The sequence below is a fragment of the Condylura cristata genome, unplaced genomic scaffold (genome assembly GCF_000260355.1).
Source record: "Condylura cristata isolate star-nosed mole 26May11 unplaced genomic scaffold, ConCri1.0 scaffold00002, whole genome shotgun sequence".
In the NCBI taxonomy this organism is placed as follows: domain Eukaryota; kingdom Metazoa; phylum Chordata; class Mammalia; order Eulipotyphla; family Talpidae; genus Condylura; species Condylura cristata.
Genome location: NW_004567103.1, coordinates 37,267,697 through 37,290,470, shown reverse-complemented (window position 1 = coordinate 37,290,470; position 22,774 = coordinate 37,267,697). Strand labels below are relative to the sequence as shown.

The 22,774-nt window shown below is 39.0% G+C and overlaps 1 protein-coding gene across 1 annotated transcript in view; it reads right to left on the bottom strand.

Annotated features, from left to right (window-relative positions):
• FRZB (frizzled-related protein) overlaps positions 1-15,561 on the bottom strand; it is a 31,316-nt gene extending 15,755 nt beyond the window's left edge. The window contains exons 1-2 of the mRNA XM_004674465.2: positions 14,700-15,561; positions 7,692-7,739 (exon numbers count right to left, since the gene is read on the bottom strand). Of these exons, the coding sequence (XP_004674522.1) occupies positions 7,692-7,739; positions 14,700-15,300 (649 nt within the window). The 5' untranslated portion in view covers positions 15,301-15,561. The remainder of the gene's footprint in view (positions 1-7,691; positions 7,740-14,699) is intronic.
• Positions 15,562-22,774: the final 7,213 nt, after the last annotated feature.

The following is a 22,774-nucleotide window of genomic DNA, read 5'->3' as shown; positions in this document are numbered from 1 at the left end:
AGGCAACTATATAAAAAGGGTAGAATGTAGAAATCATACTGGTATTATACTTGCACAAGAGTTGAACCATTCCACAGTAAAAAGAATGAAATGATATACAGAACTAAGTGGATAAATTTTTTTTTTTAAAGATTTATTTATTTGTACATACAGAACTAGGGTACAGGCCAGAGGTTCAGGGGCGGTAAGAGGCTTCACCAGAGACAGAGTGGGGAGCAGAACAGGCAGATCGACAAGGTACACTGCTGAGGGGAGCAGCGGGCGGGTCAGGAGAGGTCTGCCACGCCATGTGGTCACCTCTGGGGCAGGCGGGAATCGAACTCATGTGGAAGTGGCTTTAGCTTCTCAGTGCAGTGCTTTAACCCGCTGCGCCACCAGGGAGGGCCCCACTAAGTGGATAAATTTTAAAAACATTATTTAAGAGCATAAGAAGCCAGACACAAAAGAACATGCAGTGATTGATCCATTTGCATAAAGCTAAAGAACAAGACATAATGCTATGGTCATAGAAAATCAGGCCTGTGTTTGTGTCAAGGTGTGGTGGGTGTTTGGGCACAAGGGAATATTCAAGAGCTACAGAAATGTTCTTTATCTTCATCTGTGTAATAGCTTTAGGGATATATACATTCATCAAACTACAATATGCCATATACTTCAGATTTGTATGTTTTACGATAAATTATACCTCAATAAAGTACATTAACATCAAAGCTCATGACATTTTTATTTTTTCATAAATTTTGGACTTTGTCATGACTGAGTAGCTGCTCATTATGTGTTTGAAATAACATTTATTGCCTAAGTATAATATGGGGCAAAGACTATTATATTAGATTTTACTTTGGATTAGAACAGTATGTAAAAAATGCAGTGAAGATGATTGGTGAACTGAGGTAATATAATAAGGCTTTAAAAAGTAAAAATAACATTTGCTCAATTTAGCTGGAAAAATAAACCTCAAATATTGTAATAAAGGTCTCAATTCATAGTAATTTGCACTTTGTAAAAGGGAATTGCTTAAGATTGAGAGGACTAACACTGCATTAATAAGAAAAGGAAATTTAGCTTATTCCTTTAGGATTTATGTCCTTGGGAATTTTTAAATAAACTGCCTTTCACAAGGTTTCTGGATCCAAGAGTCATTCAGGACCTATGAAATACAGAGTCAAAGCATGTTGCCCATTTTCCCTTTCACTTCTCAAGTGTTATGTTTTATGATGATTTATGCTTGAGGCAGACTTAAAGAGGTCAATTAACAAAATAACAATGTGGGCTTCACGATCTTTCAGAATATGGTTCTATTCAGCATCCAGCACATAGAGAAGAGGTGGAAGAGGCGAGAAATGGACTCAGGAGCTCACTCTCATTTGTGTCCTTAGCACACAGTAATGGGGGAGATACTCAAATTTTGAATAAATGGTGTGGTGGACGGACTTGTAGACTATGAAGTTTCAATACTGGGGTTATTGGAAAACAGTGGTGCCACACATACTGAAAATCAAAATTGCAATGAGGAAATTTTTAATGAAAAGAGAACCTTAATTAATTAACATATTGTATTTGAATATGAATAGGTTGAACAGATGGAAGTGCTTGCTGAGAAGAAATGTGGGATTTCTGAGAGAATGACCAGAATAGTCACAGCAGCCATGATAACTAAGCCTCAGTAGCAAAGAAGTGCAAAGAACCTCAGGAATGCCTGCAAGTAGACACAGGAGAAGAAAAGCACAATTGGGTAAAAGCTCTGGGAAGAGAATGTTTAGGAATGAGATTTGGTCAACAGTTCAACTACTGCAAAGTCATGGAAAAAGCACATATTTGTACTACTGTAGTTATAAAAGTCCTTTTCTTAATTTATCAATTTTTCCTAATAAAAGTTGGATACCCCAAAGTAATTCAGCCACTACAATCAATACCTAATTGCATCAAAGAAAAAAACTGGGTTTCTTCCCAAAATTAATAGGAAGTCAAAGGGGGAGGAAAGAAGCTTGTAAAAGAAAAGTGAGTGGGCGTACATTAAACATTGGCCATTCAGTGCTGGAGGAGGCAGCAGGCAACAAGGACACTCCAGTTAGTTGCTCAGCAGCCAGTGCTCAGAGAAGTTGTGTGAAGCACCTTCGGAAAAGACATTAGTGAAAACTCTGGAAGAGCACCCAACTTATTAAACCATAATGTTTCTGTAATTTGAAAATATTGTCAGAGGAAAATTCTGATTCATAACAATCTGATTTTATACTAGGGAAAAGACCCAGAGAAGTAATTTGGTCATGTTCATATAATTGACTGGTGTCAAAATTTACCAATTTGATCACCTATTTAGGGAAATTCGTGTTTTTCATATAAATAACTCATAAATTGGTAGCCACCAGAAAGAGAAAAGTGTATTTTTTTTTCAAAATTGCTTCAATTAAAACAAAACTTCACTGCATCATTTGAATAACTGCTCTAATTTTCTATGTTGATTTGACAGAGCAAAGGATTATGAAACTAAATTTATTTTTCTCCATACCCCAGGCTAGGGAAACGAGAGAGCATCTACTCTTTATGATAGGGAGCTTATAACAGAAAAGCATACTCTCAAATGGGAAGCCTCTCAGACACAGTCATTTATCCCCTCAGAAAGAAAAAATCACTATGCTTTGAGGCAAAGGATAAATTAGCTGTGTGAAAGAATTTCTTCAAATTCCAGACAGAAACAGCTTGACACTTTTGAAAGAGAAGTTATGTGACTTACAATGTTTTTGTGTCTTCTTCATTTCCTGTCTTATCATAATCAACCTCAGCTGTTAGTTACATAACTCCAAGGTATAAAATTTTGAGTGTGAACAAATTAAAAATTTTTCAATAGATGTGAATATATCCATGTGTTTTTTCACCAGCAGAGCAAATTTGGATTTGCCTGTTTGTTAGTTTGTTTTCATCACTCCCATTATACCAAGGAACAGGAAGACATTTATAAGAGAGGAACAGTAAACACTGAAGCCAGGAACACTGCACTCATTCAGCTGTACGTGTTGAGCTATTTTTATATATTATTTATAGTGTTGTTGATCTCTTCTCTCACACACACCTTGAAGTGCGATATTATTCTAACCATGACTTCTGGACAAATTGATAGCACATGTATATGCCTGGCCACAAATTTTGACTCACCAATTTTACTATTAGACACAGGATTTGGGTTTGGACCAAACCTAAGTAGGAGTGATCCTTAAAATGGTGCCATTACTAAGCTCCACTGATTTAATGACACTATAATAGCATTGTCAATTACATTAGGAAGGTGACAAAATAATTCTAAATAAATCATTTTAATTTGTTTATGTTTTTTAAAAGATAAATATTTGCTGGGTTGCCTTTGGCAGACATGGCCTCAGGTTAAATACTTGTCACCCTGTAAGAGTTGCTGGAAATCAATGGTGAAATCTGTTCCAATCTAATGAAATGGATGTTTCAGACTTATTTACAACTTAATAAAGTACAGTTTAAAGCCATGCTCCCCACCCCCCCACCCCACAAATGTGATTTTGCGTTTCCTGGTTTTAGGTTAGTGGCAGTGGATCACCATCCAAAGTATTATGTACAAGATATTGTAAGAATACAATTCATATAACTTTTATTATATTATGTTGTTACAACTGCTGTATAGGTATTGTTATTAGGTATTGTTGCTAATCTCTCATTGTGCCTTATGTAGAAATAAAACTATCATCCCCATGTATGCATAGAAAAACAGAAAATAGTACTGAATCCTATCTGTGGTTTCAGGCACTGGGAAGCCTTGAACTACCTCCTGATAAGTAGGCTCTCTATCAGTGTTCCAGATTCACACATAATATAACTTACTAAGCAGGAAGGACACAAAGACCCAAACAGTGCAGATTACTAAAGAACAGTTAAGAAAAGAAGATGCATATAGTAACTATTTGTAGGTATATTTTCCTTATAGAAAGAAGTATAGCTTTTGTTGTAATAAATACTAGGAACAACCCAAATATCTAGGATACCTGGACTTAATGAAATGTGGTATACTTGGATGTGGTGGAATATTACCTAGCAATGAAAATTTTGAAGTATTATTTTACATAACATAGTAAAAAACAAAGGAAGCCACATGTGCACATTAAATATACATATATACATACACATATGTATATTTATCCTAGGATTTCATTCATAGAATTTCAAACTCAGGAAAAATTAATCTCTGCTATTAGTATTCCTGCTGTGGTTAACGTGGGGGAAAAGGTTGTAGTGATTTGGAAGAGACACAGGGAGGTTTCTGGAGTGCTAGTGATGTGTTATCTTGATCTGTGTGGTAGTTATATGAAAAGGTTTATTTTATGAAAATGCAGTTGTATGCTTAAAATTTGTAATCTTTTATGCACACATGTCATGTTTCAATTCAGAATTTATTTTATGGTAAGATGGAGTAACTGACACAGTTACACAACCTGAATACAAATGCATGCAGCAGCTACATAAGAATGCCGAAAAGTATAGCAGAAGAGCAGCAGAAGATGGAGAAAGAAGACCACACCATCAAACTGGTAATGAGTTCATCACTTTTCTCTTTCTGGTATGCCTAAGTCTTGTTTCAAGACTGGGAATAGGCATTGTGTAGATAATGCTGTGGGAGAAGCCCTCTAGTTCTGGCTCAAGCAGTGGGAGAAGGGACCCCTAATACTGCATTTTCTTGTATTCCATCCCTCAAGTGATACTGAGGCAGTGGTAGCAACAACAGAAGCAGCAAGAGAGGCTCTCAGAAGTCTGAAACACTAATGGAGTGTTAAGTGACCCTAGCATAATATTCAAAGTGCACATGTACAATAAAAATTTACTCTGCATATCAGCAACCAGGAAAATCTCAGTCATTAGGGAGAAAAGTCAGATGCTGAAACCATCCAATGATGACTTTAAGGCAGCATTTATAAAAACTCTTCAAAAAGTAATGGTGAACACTGTTGAAGTGAATAGAAAATCTCAACAAAAATTCTATCATTATATAAACAAAGTAGAAATTATAAATTTAGAAATTTTAATAACTACAGCACAAAATTTATTCAATAAATTTAATAGCAGAAGACAGAGCAATAGGAGTATCAAATCTAAGTAACAGAAAGAAAAAAGATGGGGAGGGGGAGACAGTCAAAGGCATATGGAATAAAACCAAAATATGCAACATTCATATCATCATAACTCAGAAGTAGACAATACAGATACAAGGAAATGATACCAGAAGGCAGGATAGAAATTATAAATATCAGTGTAAATAAAAGGGGTTATTCAAGAATTAAATTAACATATTTAATGCCTAAAAGAAGTTTTAGTAGGTGAGAAAAAACATAACATTATGAAGTAAGCAGGTATACATAGATTTGATAGAAATGGATGGATGGATAGATGATAGATTGAAACAAAGACAAATTGTGTGTGTGTATATGTATGAGAGATAAAGAAGGACGGGGGGAGGGAGATTCAAGTAAACAGAAGAGCAAGAAATAGAAACTGGGAAGGAAAATGAGGAGGAAGAAAACAAAATATATAACAAAATAATAAATCTAAATAGAAATGTGTATATAATTACATTAGATACAGAGGGTCTAAGAAAACAATCAAAAGACAATGACTGGTGGAGTCGGTGAAAAAATCAACACCAGCAAAAAAACAAACAAAAGAATACTCAATTATATGATGCCTATAAGAAATTTATTTAAGACATAGTTATACAGGTATTTTAAAAGTAATATATATGTGTGTGTGTATACACACACACACACACACACATGTATCTTGCAAACACTAAAGTGATTATATTAATATCTACCAAAATACATTTTAGAGGGGAAAAATAGAGAAAATGAGACATTATGGAAAGTGTCAGTTCACTAGTAAGATATAAATATACAAAATTTGTATGCGCCAAATAGTTTCAGAATACAAGAAATAAGGCAGAGCTGAGAAAAAAATCCACAATATTTGGAGAGTTAAACACTCCTCTTATTTGCTCAATGAGCTGCACATTTTTATATTCCTGAAAATGTGCAGGAATATAAAAGCACCAAACCACACCTCAACTAATCTAACTGATGTTTAAAAAAACATTCCACTGAAGACATTTCCCCCAAGCTCATTTGTAGCATTCACCAAGCTAGATCACATCCTAGGTCATAGAATAAACCTTAGCAAGTGTAAAATAATTGAAATCAATCAAAATATGTTCTGACCATAAGAGAATTAGAATTAAAAAAAAGCTCAAACAGAGAAAAATCTCCAGCAGCAGCAATTTGATGACACCATTCTAAATAACTCCCAATTCAGAGTACTGTAAAGGGAAAGTATAAAATATTTCAAACTGAAGAAAAATTAAAACCTGCCAAAATTTGTGCGATGCAATTAAAGCCATTCTTAGATAAATACCTACATCACTATACTATTATATATGAAAAGAAAGTCTCAACTAATAATCTAAACTTATATCTTAGAACCCCCCAAAAAAAGGCAGCTAGATAAATTCAAAGCTAGAAAAGAAATACAAAAGAGCAGAAATAAAAATGAAAAAAAAATCAATAAAAAGGTGATTCCTTATATCCAAAACACATGAAGAGTTCTCAATAGAAAGAAAGAAAACAACCTAATTTGAAGATGGCAAAAAACTTGGAACAACAGTTCACCAAAAAGATAGATACGAATGGAAAATAAACCCATGAAAGATATTCAACATCTTTAAGCACTAGGGAAACACAAATTAAAACACTGATGAGCATACCTATGAAAACGGTTAAAGTTTAGAAAACAGTAAAACTGACATTACCAAGAACCTGAAAGACTGAAACAACTTACACATTGCTAGTACAAAACTGGTCATTTTGGAAACAGTTTGGCAATTATAAAATATACCCTTACCAAATAACCTAGTTTTCTTATTTCTAGATATTTACCTTTGAAAAGTAAAAACTTATGTTCTAACAAAAACCTGCACAGGAATATTTACAGTTGTTCTACTAAGATTGACAAAAACTGGAAACGGACTAAATATCCTTAAAGATGTAAATGGATAAACAAATGGTAATATACCCAAGAAATAAAATATTCAGCAATTAAAAGGACTAGGAATGCAGGCAACCATTTGGATGAATTTCAAAGGCATTATGATGAGCAAAAGAAATCAACCTCAGATAACACACTCTTTCAATCAATTCAAATGACAATCTAAAGGCCTTCTGGTGCCCTTTGGGTTAAGTCTCAGGGCTATCACCCCAGAGGCCTCAGTTGATTCATAGGCCACAGCAGACCTCACCTGTCTCTCCTACTCTTCTCCTCAGCAATGTATTTCAGTAGATCTGCGTGTTCTACTTCCCACTCTGTCTTTGGTGAATCTTCTCAATCCCCAACTGTGGCCTACACCCCAGTTCATCTATGCATAAATAAATGTTTTAAAATATAAGTAAATAATGACAATCTCAAAAAGATAAAACTAGTAATGGACAACAGATCAGTGATTGCCAGTGGGCAAGGAGGGGAGAGAAACTCAGAGAACAGGGAGGTCTGAGGTTATGAAACGGTTCTGTACAGTGATTGTGGTAGTGTTTATACAAGTCTTGCATGCAGTAAGAGCTATAAAACGTTTAATAGAGAGAAAAGTTCAATTTTACTATATGCAAAAACCAGAAAGATAGTAATATACTCACCACTGCTTGCCCCTCTACAGTTTCCATTACTAGAATCCATAGGAAAATCTGAAAGGTGATACAATGAAGAAAGAATCATAACATACTCACTATTATTTCAAGAATTGCCATTTAAAAAATCTAAATCAGACACATGTTTGATTTGGGTTAGAACCCAGGTGCCTCAAGAAAGAGGATTCTTACTGATGTTTTGAGGTTGGCACTCAACAGTTTGTAGGTCAAATAAGGACAAGACCTATTCTTTCATGCAAATAAAAGATGATCCACCCTTTTGAATCCTCATCAACTGCAAGAAATGTCAAGCTTTAAGAAAGTTTTTTTTTTTTTAAGTTTCATGAAATTTACAAATTGTAAGTGTCCTACCATTAGGCACTCACCCCAACACTGGTCTTTTGATACTTGAACCAAAAGAACCAAACACACCTCCCCTAGTCATGGTGTTTCTGTGGTTAATTAAGCTCTTATATTGTGCTTCACCATCACTTCACAGAACAAATGTACCACACTTTGCTGGCATGCACTCAAATCCTTAGGACTAATGAGAACATTAGGAAAGTTCTCAGAAGACATACAAATGACAACAGGTGTATGAAATGGTGCTAAACATCATCAATTATGAGACAAAGGCAAACTATAACAATGGTGAGTGTGGTTCACACCTGTTAGGATGGCTAGCTAGTACCAAAAAGACTAGAAATAACAGTGTTGGCCAGATCTGGAAAAAAGCCCTGTGCATTGTCAGTAGGAATATAAATGGGGTTAGTCACTATGGAAAACATGAAGATTGCTCAAACATTAAAAACAGAATAGCCATGTAACAGAAATTCCACTTGCAGGTATTTAAGAAAACAAAACACCAACTGAAAAAGACATATGCATACCCATGTTCACTAGAGCATTACTTACAGTAGCCAAGAAACAAATGCTCATCTGTAGATAAATAAAATCTAGTATATATACACATACACTAGATTATTACTCAGTCATTGAAAAAGAAAATCTCACCATTACCATTTGTGAAAACAAATAAGGATATTTACACTAAATGAAATAAGTCTGACAAATACTTCAAAGCCTACTAGTTAGATGGCATCTAAACACAAACACACACACCTCTTCATAAATAGAGAACTTACTGTCAGAAGTGGGGGTAACAAAACAGTAAAGAACATCAAAAGATACAAATTTCCATTTACAAAATGGGGGTGTAACTATAGTTAACAATACATTATCCAGGGCTTACTCAAGCTAGTGCAAGTAATAGATGTGGCAATGATTAGACAGGGCCTTTAGCTGCAACAGTAACTTTGTTACTGGTGTGCAGCAGGACCCCAACAATGAGGGCCACAGTAGTCCTGGAGCAGGTTTGCAAGGCAAGACTCTGCTGCTTGAGCAGAAGTTCTTGTGCCAGTTATTGAAAATATACAGGCTAGTAAAAGCTGATCATGCGACTGTGGTATGAGGAATAAGGTCTTGAGAGTGGGACAGGAATGGGGGACAAAGCTTTATAAGGAGCAGGGAAGGGGACATCATGACCATGTGTCAAGAGATGATGCTATCACAGCAAAGTATGATGTTATCACAGCAGAGTTATCCCAAGACCACCATGGAGAAAGTCATGTAATCAGGTCACAATGGTCTAAGCGTCGAGAGGCCTGCCTCTTGAGACAAGCTGCACCATAGGGAGTCAAAGAATGTTCTGCTGTGATTTGTGCATAGCAATACATCACAGTTGGCCACAAGTGGCCAGTGCATAGGAACCCACAGCCATTAACTTTTTTCATGATTCTATAATCCTAGACAATGATAATTAAAATGGTAATTATAAAAGTTCTGTGTTCTAGTTATGATAGTACCTCAAATGAGTAAAACTGAGTTCTTCAGTGTTGCTTGGCAAAGCACCATGCTGGCAAATGCTGTTCCACTACACGTTCTCATCAACATGCAAAATCAGTACTTTCACACAAGTGATTATAGTTTATTAATCCTTTATGTTCTGTGTTAGATGTGAGAATCTGGAATGTATAGTCTTTGTTATGGCAAAAGTGCAGCAAACATACTATCTTCTATCTTGGAATCCATTGTCCAAGGCAGTCTTTTAGGTTCTTAAGCTGAATATAAACAGATTTACAAAGTACAATTAAAATGCAATGTGATAATCAATAGACACAGACTCTCCACAAAGGAGTTTTCATGAGTGAAGTAATATAGTACAGAACGGATCTGGTATGAAATCTTCTTTCTCTTAAGAATTTTATGAACTTGGACAATTAATTTCTATATGCTTCCACTTCTGCAAAAGTAGGAATAATAGTCTCACCACTTAGTTATTATGAAGATTAAATAAATTAACAAACAGAACACATTTTGAACAGGATCTAGAACACGTAGAATGCTATTTTTTTCTGTTGTTGTTAATGATTCCCCATCTTGAGGCTGTCCTCTCCTGGTCATATTGTTCTTAAACACTTATATTGTGTTTTTCCATTTACCTCATATAAATAGCACTTTTGTTACTCACAATCCCCAGTGGCAAAAGACTAACTCAAGATAGAGCATTAATGGCAACTTCAGAGTTCCAACTAAGATCTGATAACTCTAGAACTATCACTTTCTCTAAATTGAGAAAATAAAGTCAATTTTTAATTATTTAAACTATAGATTGGATATGATAAGATTAATGTTAATTAGACTTACTATCATTTTGCAAAATATGCAAATATCCAATCATTAAGTTACATATCTAAAGCTATTAGTTATATCAACTGTGTATCATTTTTTAAAATTTTTTAGTTATTTGGTTAAGTAGTGGTCTCTTTCATTAGCCCCAATAAAAAGAGAAAGATTGAATATAAAGTAGATAATTTTCTATTTGGATATCTGTGAGGGAACATACACAAAATGATATATTAAAATACTATTTGGGAACTACATAATAGTCTACCACCAATAGGGTCAGATGTAAATAAAATTAAACACCATAACACTCAACTACTCTACTCCATCCAGAAAACTTCATTATTTTACATGATGAATCCTTAGAATCATGTTTTCTCTCTTGTATTAATCTAAAATTTCCATTTCTCCTTTCCATTCCATTTTCCTCTTCATATCACACTAAATAATTCTTCCTTCTTCGCATTTGGCCCCTCAAATATTTGTGGACCAGTGCTAAAGAAAAGGCTGCCTGTTCCTCAGAGAGTGGAGAAATGATTAAACAGCAGTTCATGCATGGAAAAGTTGGCACAGCTCTGCCAGGCCAGAGAGGGGCTGGAGAAATGTGTTGGGCAAGAGCTGGGGTGACAAGTTACCACCACCACGGAAACCAAGAGTGACTGAGGAGTGATTATAAGGCTTTGGCAGGGCAAACCATAGAGGTTGTATCAACTGCTGTTAAATAGAACATTTTTTACAATTTTCTACATTTCTGAGATACACTACTTGTAACTATCAGACATCCATTAGGTACTTTCTTCCTGAGATTCTCAACAGAATTTGTTCTTGAGTCTAGGATTCAAGTCATTTTGTATAAAATGCAGTATTAACTATCAATTTCAGAAAACGAGGATCTGCCTTCCCAGTTCTCAGTGTGAAGCTTGTTCCATAGACCAGAACTGATAAAAGTTCTAGACTTCATTTGCATAGGCCTACAAATTCAAAAAAGGAAACCTTCAAATTTGATATAACAATGATAAAAATTGTAACACAGCAACAGCAGCCACAATTTGCTAAGTACTTACTATGTATCAGGTACCAGAATTGTAGTTTAATTTCATCTTTACCATGCCAGTACAATGCAGACTATCTTGTTCCCATATTACAGATCAGAAAATTTATGAATCAGAGTGGTTACATAATTTTCCTATAAAGTTGACATGAGGCAGAGTCAAGATTTAGCACCTCGTCTGCCCAACTCTAAACACATACTCTTTGTAGTCACAATACAATATTAAAGCTTTGAATAAACATCTTGATTAGCTGGCTGAATAACTAAATTGTTCTGAATTCTCAAGAAAGAAAATAAAATAGTAATACATGAAACCATAACTCTATAGTAATTATAAGATGTGGAAAAAGAATGCATTCAATGTGAATATTTTAGTGATGTTCAGAATATGATCTTTGCCTTATAAATGTAAATTTGTCCTTAGTTTGTGAAGCAATGCTCCATTTCAATAAGATTTTGCTTTGTAAGGCGTCCTAGCTTGTTTGTGGCATCACACTGCTCTGAGGGAACAAATCTGTGTAAATAGTAGGATTTGAAAACCCTCTTAACTGTGAGGGAATGTCAAAGATAGTCCCATTTTATTCGAGGATACCTCATTTTATTAGTTGACGGGATAGACTGTAGTCACAAGATATAGGGATTCTGTTTCTACTTGGAAGAAGGATTAAACCCTGTTTCATGAACTACTGAACCATGGAGTATATTGCATTGTAAACTGAACTGACCACATGTGGTAGTTCCTAAGTAATTCCAGGTGCCTGACAGTTTGGCTGAGGATACTGAATGCAATTCCAGGGCTAGCTGGCCCTGGAAGCCTAAGGACCCTTCAGGCTAAAATCCCCCACCCCACCCCATTGCCTGTTCCCACTTTCCCTTCATCTCTCACCTGCCACCCCAGTCTCAGACTCACAGTGAAGGTTACGGTAAGGGGGGGAGGGGGCAAGGGAGACAACCATGGAAATATGGTTCCAACTGCCACTTAGTCCCTACTTACTTTTCTAGCAAGAATGCTTTCAGCAAGGCAGATATAACATTTCAGTGCAGCTCAGAAATCAGGTCCCGCGGACTGACAAATTGTTTCCATGCATATCCTATCTGTGTGCTTCAATGAAGCAATTGTTCTACATTTGATCAGTAATGACACTCGGGGAGACTGCTTGCCATCCATGCTGACTGTGTGGCTTTGTGAGCCATTCACCTTGCCAAACCCCACTCATCTAAGGTCCATCTCTGAAGGATTTATTTATTTATTTATACAGAACTGGGATACAGACTGGAGATGCGGAGGGTGAGAGGGTTTACCAGAGACAGAGTGGGGAGCAGAACAGGCAGATGATCAAAGTACACTGATGAGGGGAGCAGAGGGCGGGTCAGGAAAGATCTGCCTGGCCATGTGGATCACCTCCCGGGCAGGCTGGGATCGAACTCATGCGGAAGTGGCTTGAGCTTCTTAGTGCTGTGCTTTAACCTGCTGAGCCACCAGGGAGGGCCCTCTCTGAAGGATTTAAAAGCGTATCTCCTTTAAGGAGAAAAATACATTTCAGCAAGAACCACAGCCCCCTTGTTTCCAGCCCTCTAGCAATAGAGGAGTACCACGATTTCACTGCCTCTCACAGCCTGACAGACCTGAGGGGCAAATGAGTGATGCTTCTAAAATCTGCAGTTTGTGAGAACAAACATTTAAGAAGTCCAAAGACTAATAAAAAATGTGTTCCTTTCCAATTATTTTACATAGCCAGTTATTGGTTCTTTATTAAAATCAAGAAGATGCTAATAATAGCTTAAGGATCACTATGCACTACTCGAAGTGATCATTGAAATTTTTATGAAATCTCTTGGTTTAGTTTTAGTTTTTCAGCTATTTGGACAAGACCTTTGCCTTTTTCACTCAGTTTCTATTAAGGGAATCAGTGAACACAGAAAACAATTTTTCCAAATCAATTCCCTGACAAAACAAGAACTATTCCCTGGAAGTGAACTAAGGACACGAGTTTAGGCAGAATAAATTCAGAGAGAAGAAAAGCTGATCCCCAAGAAGTGAAGAAAGGTGGAAGCAATCAAGGCAATGCATCTAGGAATAAGAACAGGTTTGATATGGGGAGGGTATGGGAGAGGATCATTTGTTAAAAAAAATAAAGGATTTATTTTTAAAGCATAGATATGGGTGAAATTCAAGCACTGGGTTAATTGGTAGAAGTGACAGAGTTAGAATTAAGCAGATCATTATGAACTAGGTTTATCTGGAGATCTTTAACCCCACACTAATGAGAAAACAACTTGTGATTGATTGCATTAAATGTAGCACTGCAATAAAGTTTTATGGTAGGGAAAAACTGAACTGAATGTGTGGTTGATGTATATACAAAGAGTATAAAATAAGGTACGAAAGAAATTATTTGCAGAGCATAATACTGGGACAAGGGGTGAGATCAAAAATAACATTAAATGAGTGCATGATGATAACATGCCTTAAATATAACTCCTTTCATCCATATGTCATTTGCAAAATGACTTGAAGGCATGTGGGAATGTGAAAAGAGCCTAGCAATTTCTCTCTGCCAGCTCTGTGGCTGAAGCAAGTCACAGGAGCTAATTAGCAGTGCATAGCAATGTTTCACAGCTGTTTCAGTGTGGAATGGAAGAACAATTTATCTCATTGAAAGGAGGGGGAAATTTAAGGTGAAGGTAATTGCTCAAATTGGGTTTTGAGCAAACATACCACTAGCATCTGTGGGTTGGAATAAGGTTACTGAAATTATCTTGGTAATTTTAATGACTAGAAGAAAATAAGGCCTCACTTACTGTTTTCTCCCTACAATCTTTACAAGCAGCTAAATTACTAAAGATACAGGAGATGCTGGCCAAGAATACAAGAGAATCAGGCAAGAAAGCTCAGTGCTTGTAAACAAATTAAGAAAGAAAAGAGCATCACTATAGAAGATGTGATTACTTCACCATGTAAAGCAGAAGGCTAAGGGTCAGCGTTGAGTAGAAGTGTGACGGGCAGGGAACAAACAATACGTTATAGAAAGGCAGATCACCTATTGGAATAAAGTGCATGACTTTGGGAGGGTGGTAAGCTGAAAGGAAAATCAAGAATGGTACTTGACAGACAAATAATTAAGAGATAGCTTGAGAGAAGTCCCCTTGCCCCCTCCCCAACCCCCCCCCCAAGGGGGAAAAAAAAACTCGCAGAATTAGAGAGTAAGGCAACAATAAGGACTCCTGAAGCGAGAGAGCTGCAGCGCTGGGGCAGAGGCTGAGCAGTGCCAGGGACTCACCCGCTCCGTCTGCGGTGACAATGGCCTCGGGAGAGATGCACACCCCGCGGTCATAAACCGGCAGCTCCTCGCAGGCCAGGCTCTCCGGCCACGAGTGGCGGTACTTGATGAGGATGGGCTCGCAGCCTTGTCGGGCCCGCTCGCACACGGACTTGCAGGGCTTGATGGGCTCGTGCTGGAAGTCAATGGTGCAGATGGGTGCATACATGGCACAGAGGAAGAATAGCAAATCAGGGCTGCAGTGGGTGCCCAGCAGTCCTTCGAACTGCTCGATGGCCAGGATGGCGTTGGCCTGGGTGCTGTGGTGCAGGTGGTTGGGCATCTTGGTCATGTTCCAGGGCAGGGACTTGCACAAGGGGATCCGCACAGGCTCACAGGCTGCAGCCCGAGCTCCGGGCACGCTGAGCAGGCCGAGCGCGGCCAGGGCGAGCAGCCCGGCCCGCAGCAGCAGCATCACTCCCGGGCTGCCGCAGACCATAATCCCCGCAGGACAGAGCAGGGTGCAGCCGTGCCGAGGACGCCGAGAGGCCCGCTCCGCCGTCTCCTCCTCCCCCCTGGAAGTGGACACAATGATCTGGGAGCTTCTCCTCCCCCCGGCCATCTCACAGCTTCCTTGGATCAAATTCCCCCAATGGGGTCCCACGAGCTTCGCCGAGCTCCAGCCGCCACCGCCCCTGTCGCTACTGCAGCTCTGGCCGCTCTTTCCCGACGTCTAAGCCTTCTGGGGCAGCAGCATCAATTTATTCCTCTCCCCCTGGCAGAAGCATCAGACTTCACAGATGAATCAGATGCAAGGAAAAGAGGGAGAAATAAAAACAAAAGTAGAATTCAGCTGCGATAGTTACAGCTCTTGGATGTCAAGTTCCCAGGATTGCAAAAAGGTGCTAAAAGAAGCCTGAAACTCCCCAAAGTGGGGGTGGGGTGGGAATAAGAGGTAACCAGAAGGGCGACTTAAAAGGGGAGGGAGGGTGCGGTAAGAGTTTGCAAATCCAGCCGATTGAGCAAACATCCAAATTTTGGTGTGAGCTGCCGCTACCGCAGCAACCACTACTGGCGGGAGGAGCCCCGACGGGCGGTCTGAGCCCGGGTTCCGCTGCTCTTTACTCTCCCACCTTCGGGCCGGAGAGGCAGCTCCTCCCCCGAGGCAGTCCTAGCTCTCCTATGCCTACCCCTCTTCCCCGGAAGGGAGTTGCGGGGGAGAGGGGGTGGTTGCAGGCGGGGGAGGGGAAGGGAGAGAAGGTCTGAGAATTGGGGCCTGGATGGTGCCGTGGCGGCGGGGAGGCGGGGGGGGGGGGGACCTAGAGAAGTTGTGAGGATGCGGAAACTGAAGACAACATAGACTCGAGACTTGGACCTCTTTCCCACCCCCATGCTCACCAGACCCTCTGGCTCCAGAGACCCCCCATGCACACAGCAGTTCCCCACTTAGGACTTCCACTGTTCCCCACTTAAAAACCCACCGGAGCCCCTTGCTCTCCGGAGCTACTTCCTTTAAACTACAGCTTTACCTCCCTCATCTCCAGCTCCACAGAATCTGAGACCCGAGGAAACACTTAAACAATGTCACAGTTGCAGAAAACATGGACCCTGGGCAAACAGTGGTGGAGCCTTATCAAACCAGAGCTCCGGACTACCGATGTCTGCCTTTTGAATAACTAGGAAGGAGAAATTAACTTCCATAAAGAGAAGTGCTGTGCATAGTTAATTGCAAGTAGACCACCAGAAGCAAGAAACCGCTTGGTTGTTTTTTTTCCTTTTAATTTTTGTCTTTGCCCTACAGAATTAGAAATGATTGATTTTGCTTTTTAAACATGAGTAAACATTAATTTTAAAATACCCGGACACTATTTTGTATTTTTACTTTTCTCATCAACAATTTCACTTAACACTTGAGAGAAATGTGTAGGAAAATTACACCACACAGGTAATAAAATGATGATGATGATGACGGTGATGACAGTAAAAAATTTTTCCATCCAAGAGTTCAATCTAGAGAAGAAAATAGAAAACAGATGCTCCTCCTGGTGTGCACGTTCCACTAATGAGCCGTCTCTTTCCCTTCCTTTGCACCCTCCTCCTTTTTCAGGGCACATTGTAATTGGAATGACCTGGAGAGCCCTTTGCACCCTGCCCTTTCAATGGGAAATCACTGCGCAAAAGGACTGTAGAATGTCAGAAAACACAGCCTTAGCTGAGAATTCAAGGAAACAAACCCTAAAACAAAACAGGAAGTCACCTTTGCTTTGCATCATGGAAATATTTCCCTGCTTTAATTCAGCCATTTCTCAAGTCAATAGGAAGCAGAAAAAAGATGCTCCCACCTTAAAAAACACAGTAAAGGTTTCCATTTCTCAGAAATGACTTGACAGCACTCACAGAAAGGGCAGTACTAGCTCAAGTTTATTGTCTAAAGTGACCAGAAACTGTAGTTTGTGACCATAGTACATTCTTCCAGAAGGAAAGATTAATGAAAAACAAAAACAACAACAAAAGCATGGCAATAGGGAACCATTAAGTTACTACACAAACTTTGCCTGTTCTGCAATTATTCAGTGTTACATAAGAAAACAAACCCCAAAGTTATATAAATTAATTCAATGAAAGATGACTCTAAAATTTGGAGGACAAAAGAACTTTAAAAAGTCAGTTAGAGGGCCCTCCCTGGTGGTGCAGCACTGCAGTTAGAGTGCAGCACTCCAAGCTAGCTGCAACCACTTGAGTGTGAGTTCCATCACGCTCCCGAGATGACCCACATGGGCGGCAGACCGCTCCTGACCTGCCTACTGCTCCCCTCAGCAGTGTGCTTCATCCATCTGCCTGTTCTGCTCCCCATTCTGTCTCTGGTGAATCCTCTTACTGTGCCTGTATCCCAGTTCTGTATGCTTAAAAAATAAATATTAAAAAAAAAAAAGAGCTACTCTGTATAAAGAAAATGTAGCTGACGTTTTCAATATATTAGAAGGAAGAAGTGAAGTATAAATATAAAACATGTTTGCTAATACGTTTTTTGTTCATCTTTAATCTTGCAGCATAAGAAAAAAATTGGCCCACTGTTTTTATGATTCTACAACTATCTAAAATCAAATCTGTTTCCTTCTCCCTTCAGAAAAGTCAGTAACCCCTTTTGTTGAATATATCCTCTTGTAACAGGGTGGGCCCTGGAAAAGGCAAGGTTCCAGGTTCCCTGCCCCACCCAGGAGTGTGGAGCTGAGCAGAGAATAGAGGAATCTGGAGAGGAGTCTGAAGAGGAAGGAAGCAGGATGGAGTGAAAAGGTGACCTGAGGGAGCCACATGGAGCAGAGAGACATGAGAAGAAGCTGCTCTTGTTTCTTGGTCCTGGACTGGTTGAAACAGATGTGCATGAGAGACCTGTGGGGAGGTTGACTATGGCAGCGTTTATCCTGATTTTGATTTTGCCCTTTTCCTCCCAGACTTGTCTGGCCATTTCTCACCCTTTTCTTTGGGTCCCTACCAGAAGGTGCTTTAGACTTGTGGCAGGCTTCCAGGCCTTACTTTGGGCCAATCCCTTCTTGGTGGTCTTTTACTCACAAGGGGATGCGTAAATTTGGGTGTTTGATTAAGAAACTATATTCTTTGTCTTTTCTGTATTGCACACTCATTGTATTAAATTCCTTTCCATTAAAGGTCTTATGTTTGTCTTGATGTGGTGGATGGCAGAACTTATTTAGAGCAGGTGGGTTTGGGGGTTCAGAGGTGCCCCTCTCCCTGCCCTCTAACACTCTACAACTTCAAACTAGCCTTTGTCAAAACCAAAATAAATTCTCATGGCCTCTCAGAAGTCTTTTTGAGCACCCTCCCTGAAACTGTTCATTTTTCTAGTTCGTTCCTCTTGATCAGTGTTTATTTGTGCAAATTATTTCTTAGCATCAACCAATTTATTACTGTTTTTCTTTCATTTTGCCATCTGGGTGTGCTCTCCTTCCTTGATAGTATGTATAGCTTCTTAAAGAAACCTGTTTCTTTTACCATAGGTATTTTAGAATGCTGACTGATGAAATTTGGAGTGCAATATTTTAAATATTAAGATTTAGACTCCCGTCTAAATGGGAGTCAAGTCCAATTTGAGTAAATCGTGATAACTAAGTAGAGAAATTTCATGTAGGAATCACAAGTTAGTTATGGCATACTGCTTACACTAGTGGATGAGCTGTACCCCTTAAATGGTGGCCTTCACACAGGTGCACATACAAAAAAAATTAAGGGAAGAGTAAATTGTGGTGCCCAGAAGGAAATGGGCTGTGGGGACTTGGTTCTTTGATTTTTCTCTATTACAGAATTTCACTTAACAAGGTTTTAAACAAAACTCTGATTTTTGTGTAAAACTGATGACTGATTTAGATATTTCAGCAAATGTGTTGAAGAAATTTCAAAGTAGATACTCTTTCGACAACAGACAGGAACTGAAAAATTGGGGCTTTTAAGTATGTTGATGAGCATGGCAATAGTGATCATTTAGAACTCGCTTCAGGAGACTGAGAATGAAAATCAAAAAGCTTTAGAGAGTGGATTTTATTTTTGAGAATATTTTCAAGGCAAATGCAAATTATTGATATACCACTTCCCTGTTGAAAAAAGTCTCCTGTAGACCAAATTACAGAACATCAAAGTGCTCCCCAAGTGGCACAGCCAAAAAAGACCAGTTCCAGGAGTAACCATGTGGCAGCAGACTCCCCTAGAGGGGAAGCCTGGCACCTCCCAGTACCTCCCAGATCCTTGATGGCACTGTGGGTCAATACTGGGCTCAGCAGCTGCTGAGGAATGCATCCAGACCCCCGTAGTGGCCAAACAATCTTCTTAAATTTTATCACAGATAGCAAGATCATTAGCAGTTCATTTAAATTCCTGACAAGAGTTATTTTGGAAATACCAAGAAAATGTCTTCTTAGACATTCCAATGTGAAATAGCCATATTTCCAAAATTGATATTATAAATTGGGTTTTGTCAGTAATTTAAATATGAACATTACCTTTCATCTGTTTAAACACACTTTATTTACACTTAGCCCAGATTATCTACATCTATCCTATAAGAAAATAATCTTCTTTTCCTACTGGAAAAGAGCTAATAGCTGAAGAAATAAACAACTAGCACAGTAAGGATATCTTATGAGCCGAATGACTTCAGTCAGCGCTATTCTGCCCAAGAATCCAGGGAGCAAAGAAATGAGTATTTTTTTTTTTGGGTGTCCTTTGTATGTTAGGCACATAAATCTCATGATGATTTGTAGGAGATATTAGTTTCAAAGTTGAAGAAACTGAGGGCTCCCCTCCCTGGTGGTTTAGGGGTTAGTCTCAATGCTACTGCTGAGGCTAAGGCCTGAGTTCAATCCCCAGCCAGGGAGGTGACCCACATGGCACAGCAGACCTCTCCTGACCTTCCCGCTGTTCCCCTCCAAAGTGTATTTCAGCAGATCTGCCTGTTCTGCTCCCCATTCTGTCATTAGTTTACTTCCCAGTTGGATGGTATTTCTGTTTACTCTATAACTTCCTCTCTTGGAAACATGTGTTTTTCTTTCCTTTGGAAACCCCAAGTGCCTCTGTTAAATTTATATATGATACTTAAATATAATGATAGTCAGTTTACACAATCACTTGAAATCATCAAAACTAGCCCAAAAAGTTTGGGGAGATCCAGAAGAGGAGATGTGGGAAACACCCAAGACAGTCCCTCACCATAGTTATGTCTCATTTCAGATGGCCCCTTGTCATTAAAAAAATTTAATGACAGATCATTTCTAGAATAAACCTTCTATCATCTTCCTCTAGCACAGAGCTATGTTTTGCTTCACCTTTCCTCTTAATACAGCCTTAAAGGTTCCTCTCTGTCAGTCACAGCATGCATATAGGCATGAGTTATGATATAAACACCTGAGCAGATGACACTCACCATCAAGGCCAAACTAGAAAATGGCTTTACAATTATCCCCACAAGGTAAGAAATCCTGCAAAACAGTAAGAAGTAATATTGTCATCTATGGTTTGTTAAATGTGAGTCACACATCTTCATGTGTAGTTTGCCAGGTAAACCTATCCCTTACAGGGAAAATATAAATAATGAAAACATGAATCTGACCTTTTGGGAAGTATGTCATTTACTAAAGCCAATGAATTCTTCTTTTTATGCAGAATTTTTTCCCCTGGTGCAAGGGTTAAGTCTGAGTGCTATCAAGCTATCACCAGCCACTGTGGTCTGAGTTTTATCCCTGACCAGGGAGGTGACCCACATGGTACAAACATCTCTGGTCTCACCTGCTGCTCCCCTCAAACAGTGTATTTCAGTTCATCTGCCTTTCTGCTCCCCACTCTCTCTGGTGAGTCCCCTCAACCCTCAACCTGTGGCCTACATCCCATTCTTTTATGTTGAATAAGTTAAAATAATACATCATTATAACCTCTAAAGAAAGTATAAAAGATTATTGTTATCCTGGCAAAAATGATTCATTCATTCATTAATTGGACATCTACTTCCCACTTCTTAGATGCCAGGCACTTTGGTTGTGAGATAACACAAACTAAACAAACAAATACAAAAATTCTGGGCCTTTATAAAACTGACATTTTCTCAGCAAAATGGAAAGAACAGCAAAATGGTCAGCTCTAGATCTTTTCATTTTTTAAAAAGGATTTATTTATTTATGCAATACAAAACTGTGGTACAGGTCAGAGGTGTGGAGGGTGAGAAGATTCACCAGAGACAGAATGGGGAGCAGAACAGGCTGACCTACTGAAATACACTGCTGAGGGGAGCAGTGGGTGGATCAGGAGAGGTCTGCACTATGCGGGTCATCCTCTCTGGCTGGGGATTGAACTCATGCTGTAGTGGCTGCACATAACTCCATAGTGCTGTGCTTTAACCTGTTGTGCCACGAGGGAGGGCCCAACTCTAGCTCTTAACTAAGGGGTTAAGTTACAATATTATCTTACAGCAAAGGTGATTTACACTAGGTTTGAAGAGCATCCTTGAAAACAGCTGGTAAAGTCCTGAAATTGTTTCCTTGAAAATTAAATGATCATAAAAAATACAAAGACACTTTTCTCTTCCAAGGGTTTAAAGACTTGGCCCTTTTGCCAGACCTCAGATATCACCTTTGTCTTCAGACAGGCTCTGAACTGCCTCTGAAAGGTGAGGTCCTGGGAGTTGAGACTCTGAAAGAACTGCAGGTGGAAAATGGTTAAGCTGGCATTATTGTTTAACGATTTATTTTATTTATTTGTACATTCAAGAGCTGGAATGTAGGCCAAAGGTACAGGGGATGAGGGGTAAGCAGATTCACCAAAGACAGAGTGGGGAGCACTCTCAGGTGGATCAGGTGGATCCACTGAACTACACTGCTGAGAGGAGCAGCAGGAGGTTCCGGAGAGGGCTGCTGTGTCATGTGGGTCAGCTCCCTGGCCGGGACTGAATTTGTGTTGCAGTGGCTGGGGATAGCTTCCTTGTGTAAGACCTAACCCCTTGCACCAGCCAGGAGACCCCAAGTTGGCATTTTTGATAATGCATATAAACTATTTTTTAAAAACTTACATCTCACTGACATGTTTTCATGTTGTTACATTAAGTCACATTTCATATACAAAGAGCCTCAGAGTGCACATTTGAAATGATTACTTGCCCTGTAGGTGATATATTTATTGTTTGATTTCACTAAATTATAGGCCCCTATATTCTGTGTTTTTCCCCCCCCCCATATCATCCATAAACATGCTTTTTTGCAGAAAATTGAATTTCCCCTTCTAGGTATAAAAAAAAATGTAACTAAAGTATCTGTAAAACCATAATTGCCAGGTTTGTGTAGCCCTCAGGGAACTCTCAGTCACTCAGCACATCAACAACTCAGTGGATACCGTCTAGTGTTAAAAATATCACTTATGGTGAAAGATTAGGTGGGGAACTTTGTGGTGATTTACATCTGCTATGCATTTTGTTTTAGAGCTTGTTTTTCTCTAAAGAATGTAGCCATTCCAATAGACTGGGATTTTCCCCAAAAGGTTTAAGAACAAAGCAGAAAACCATAAAATTATAATACTCAATTCCTAGTAAGACATTTTTTTAATCT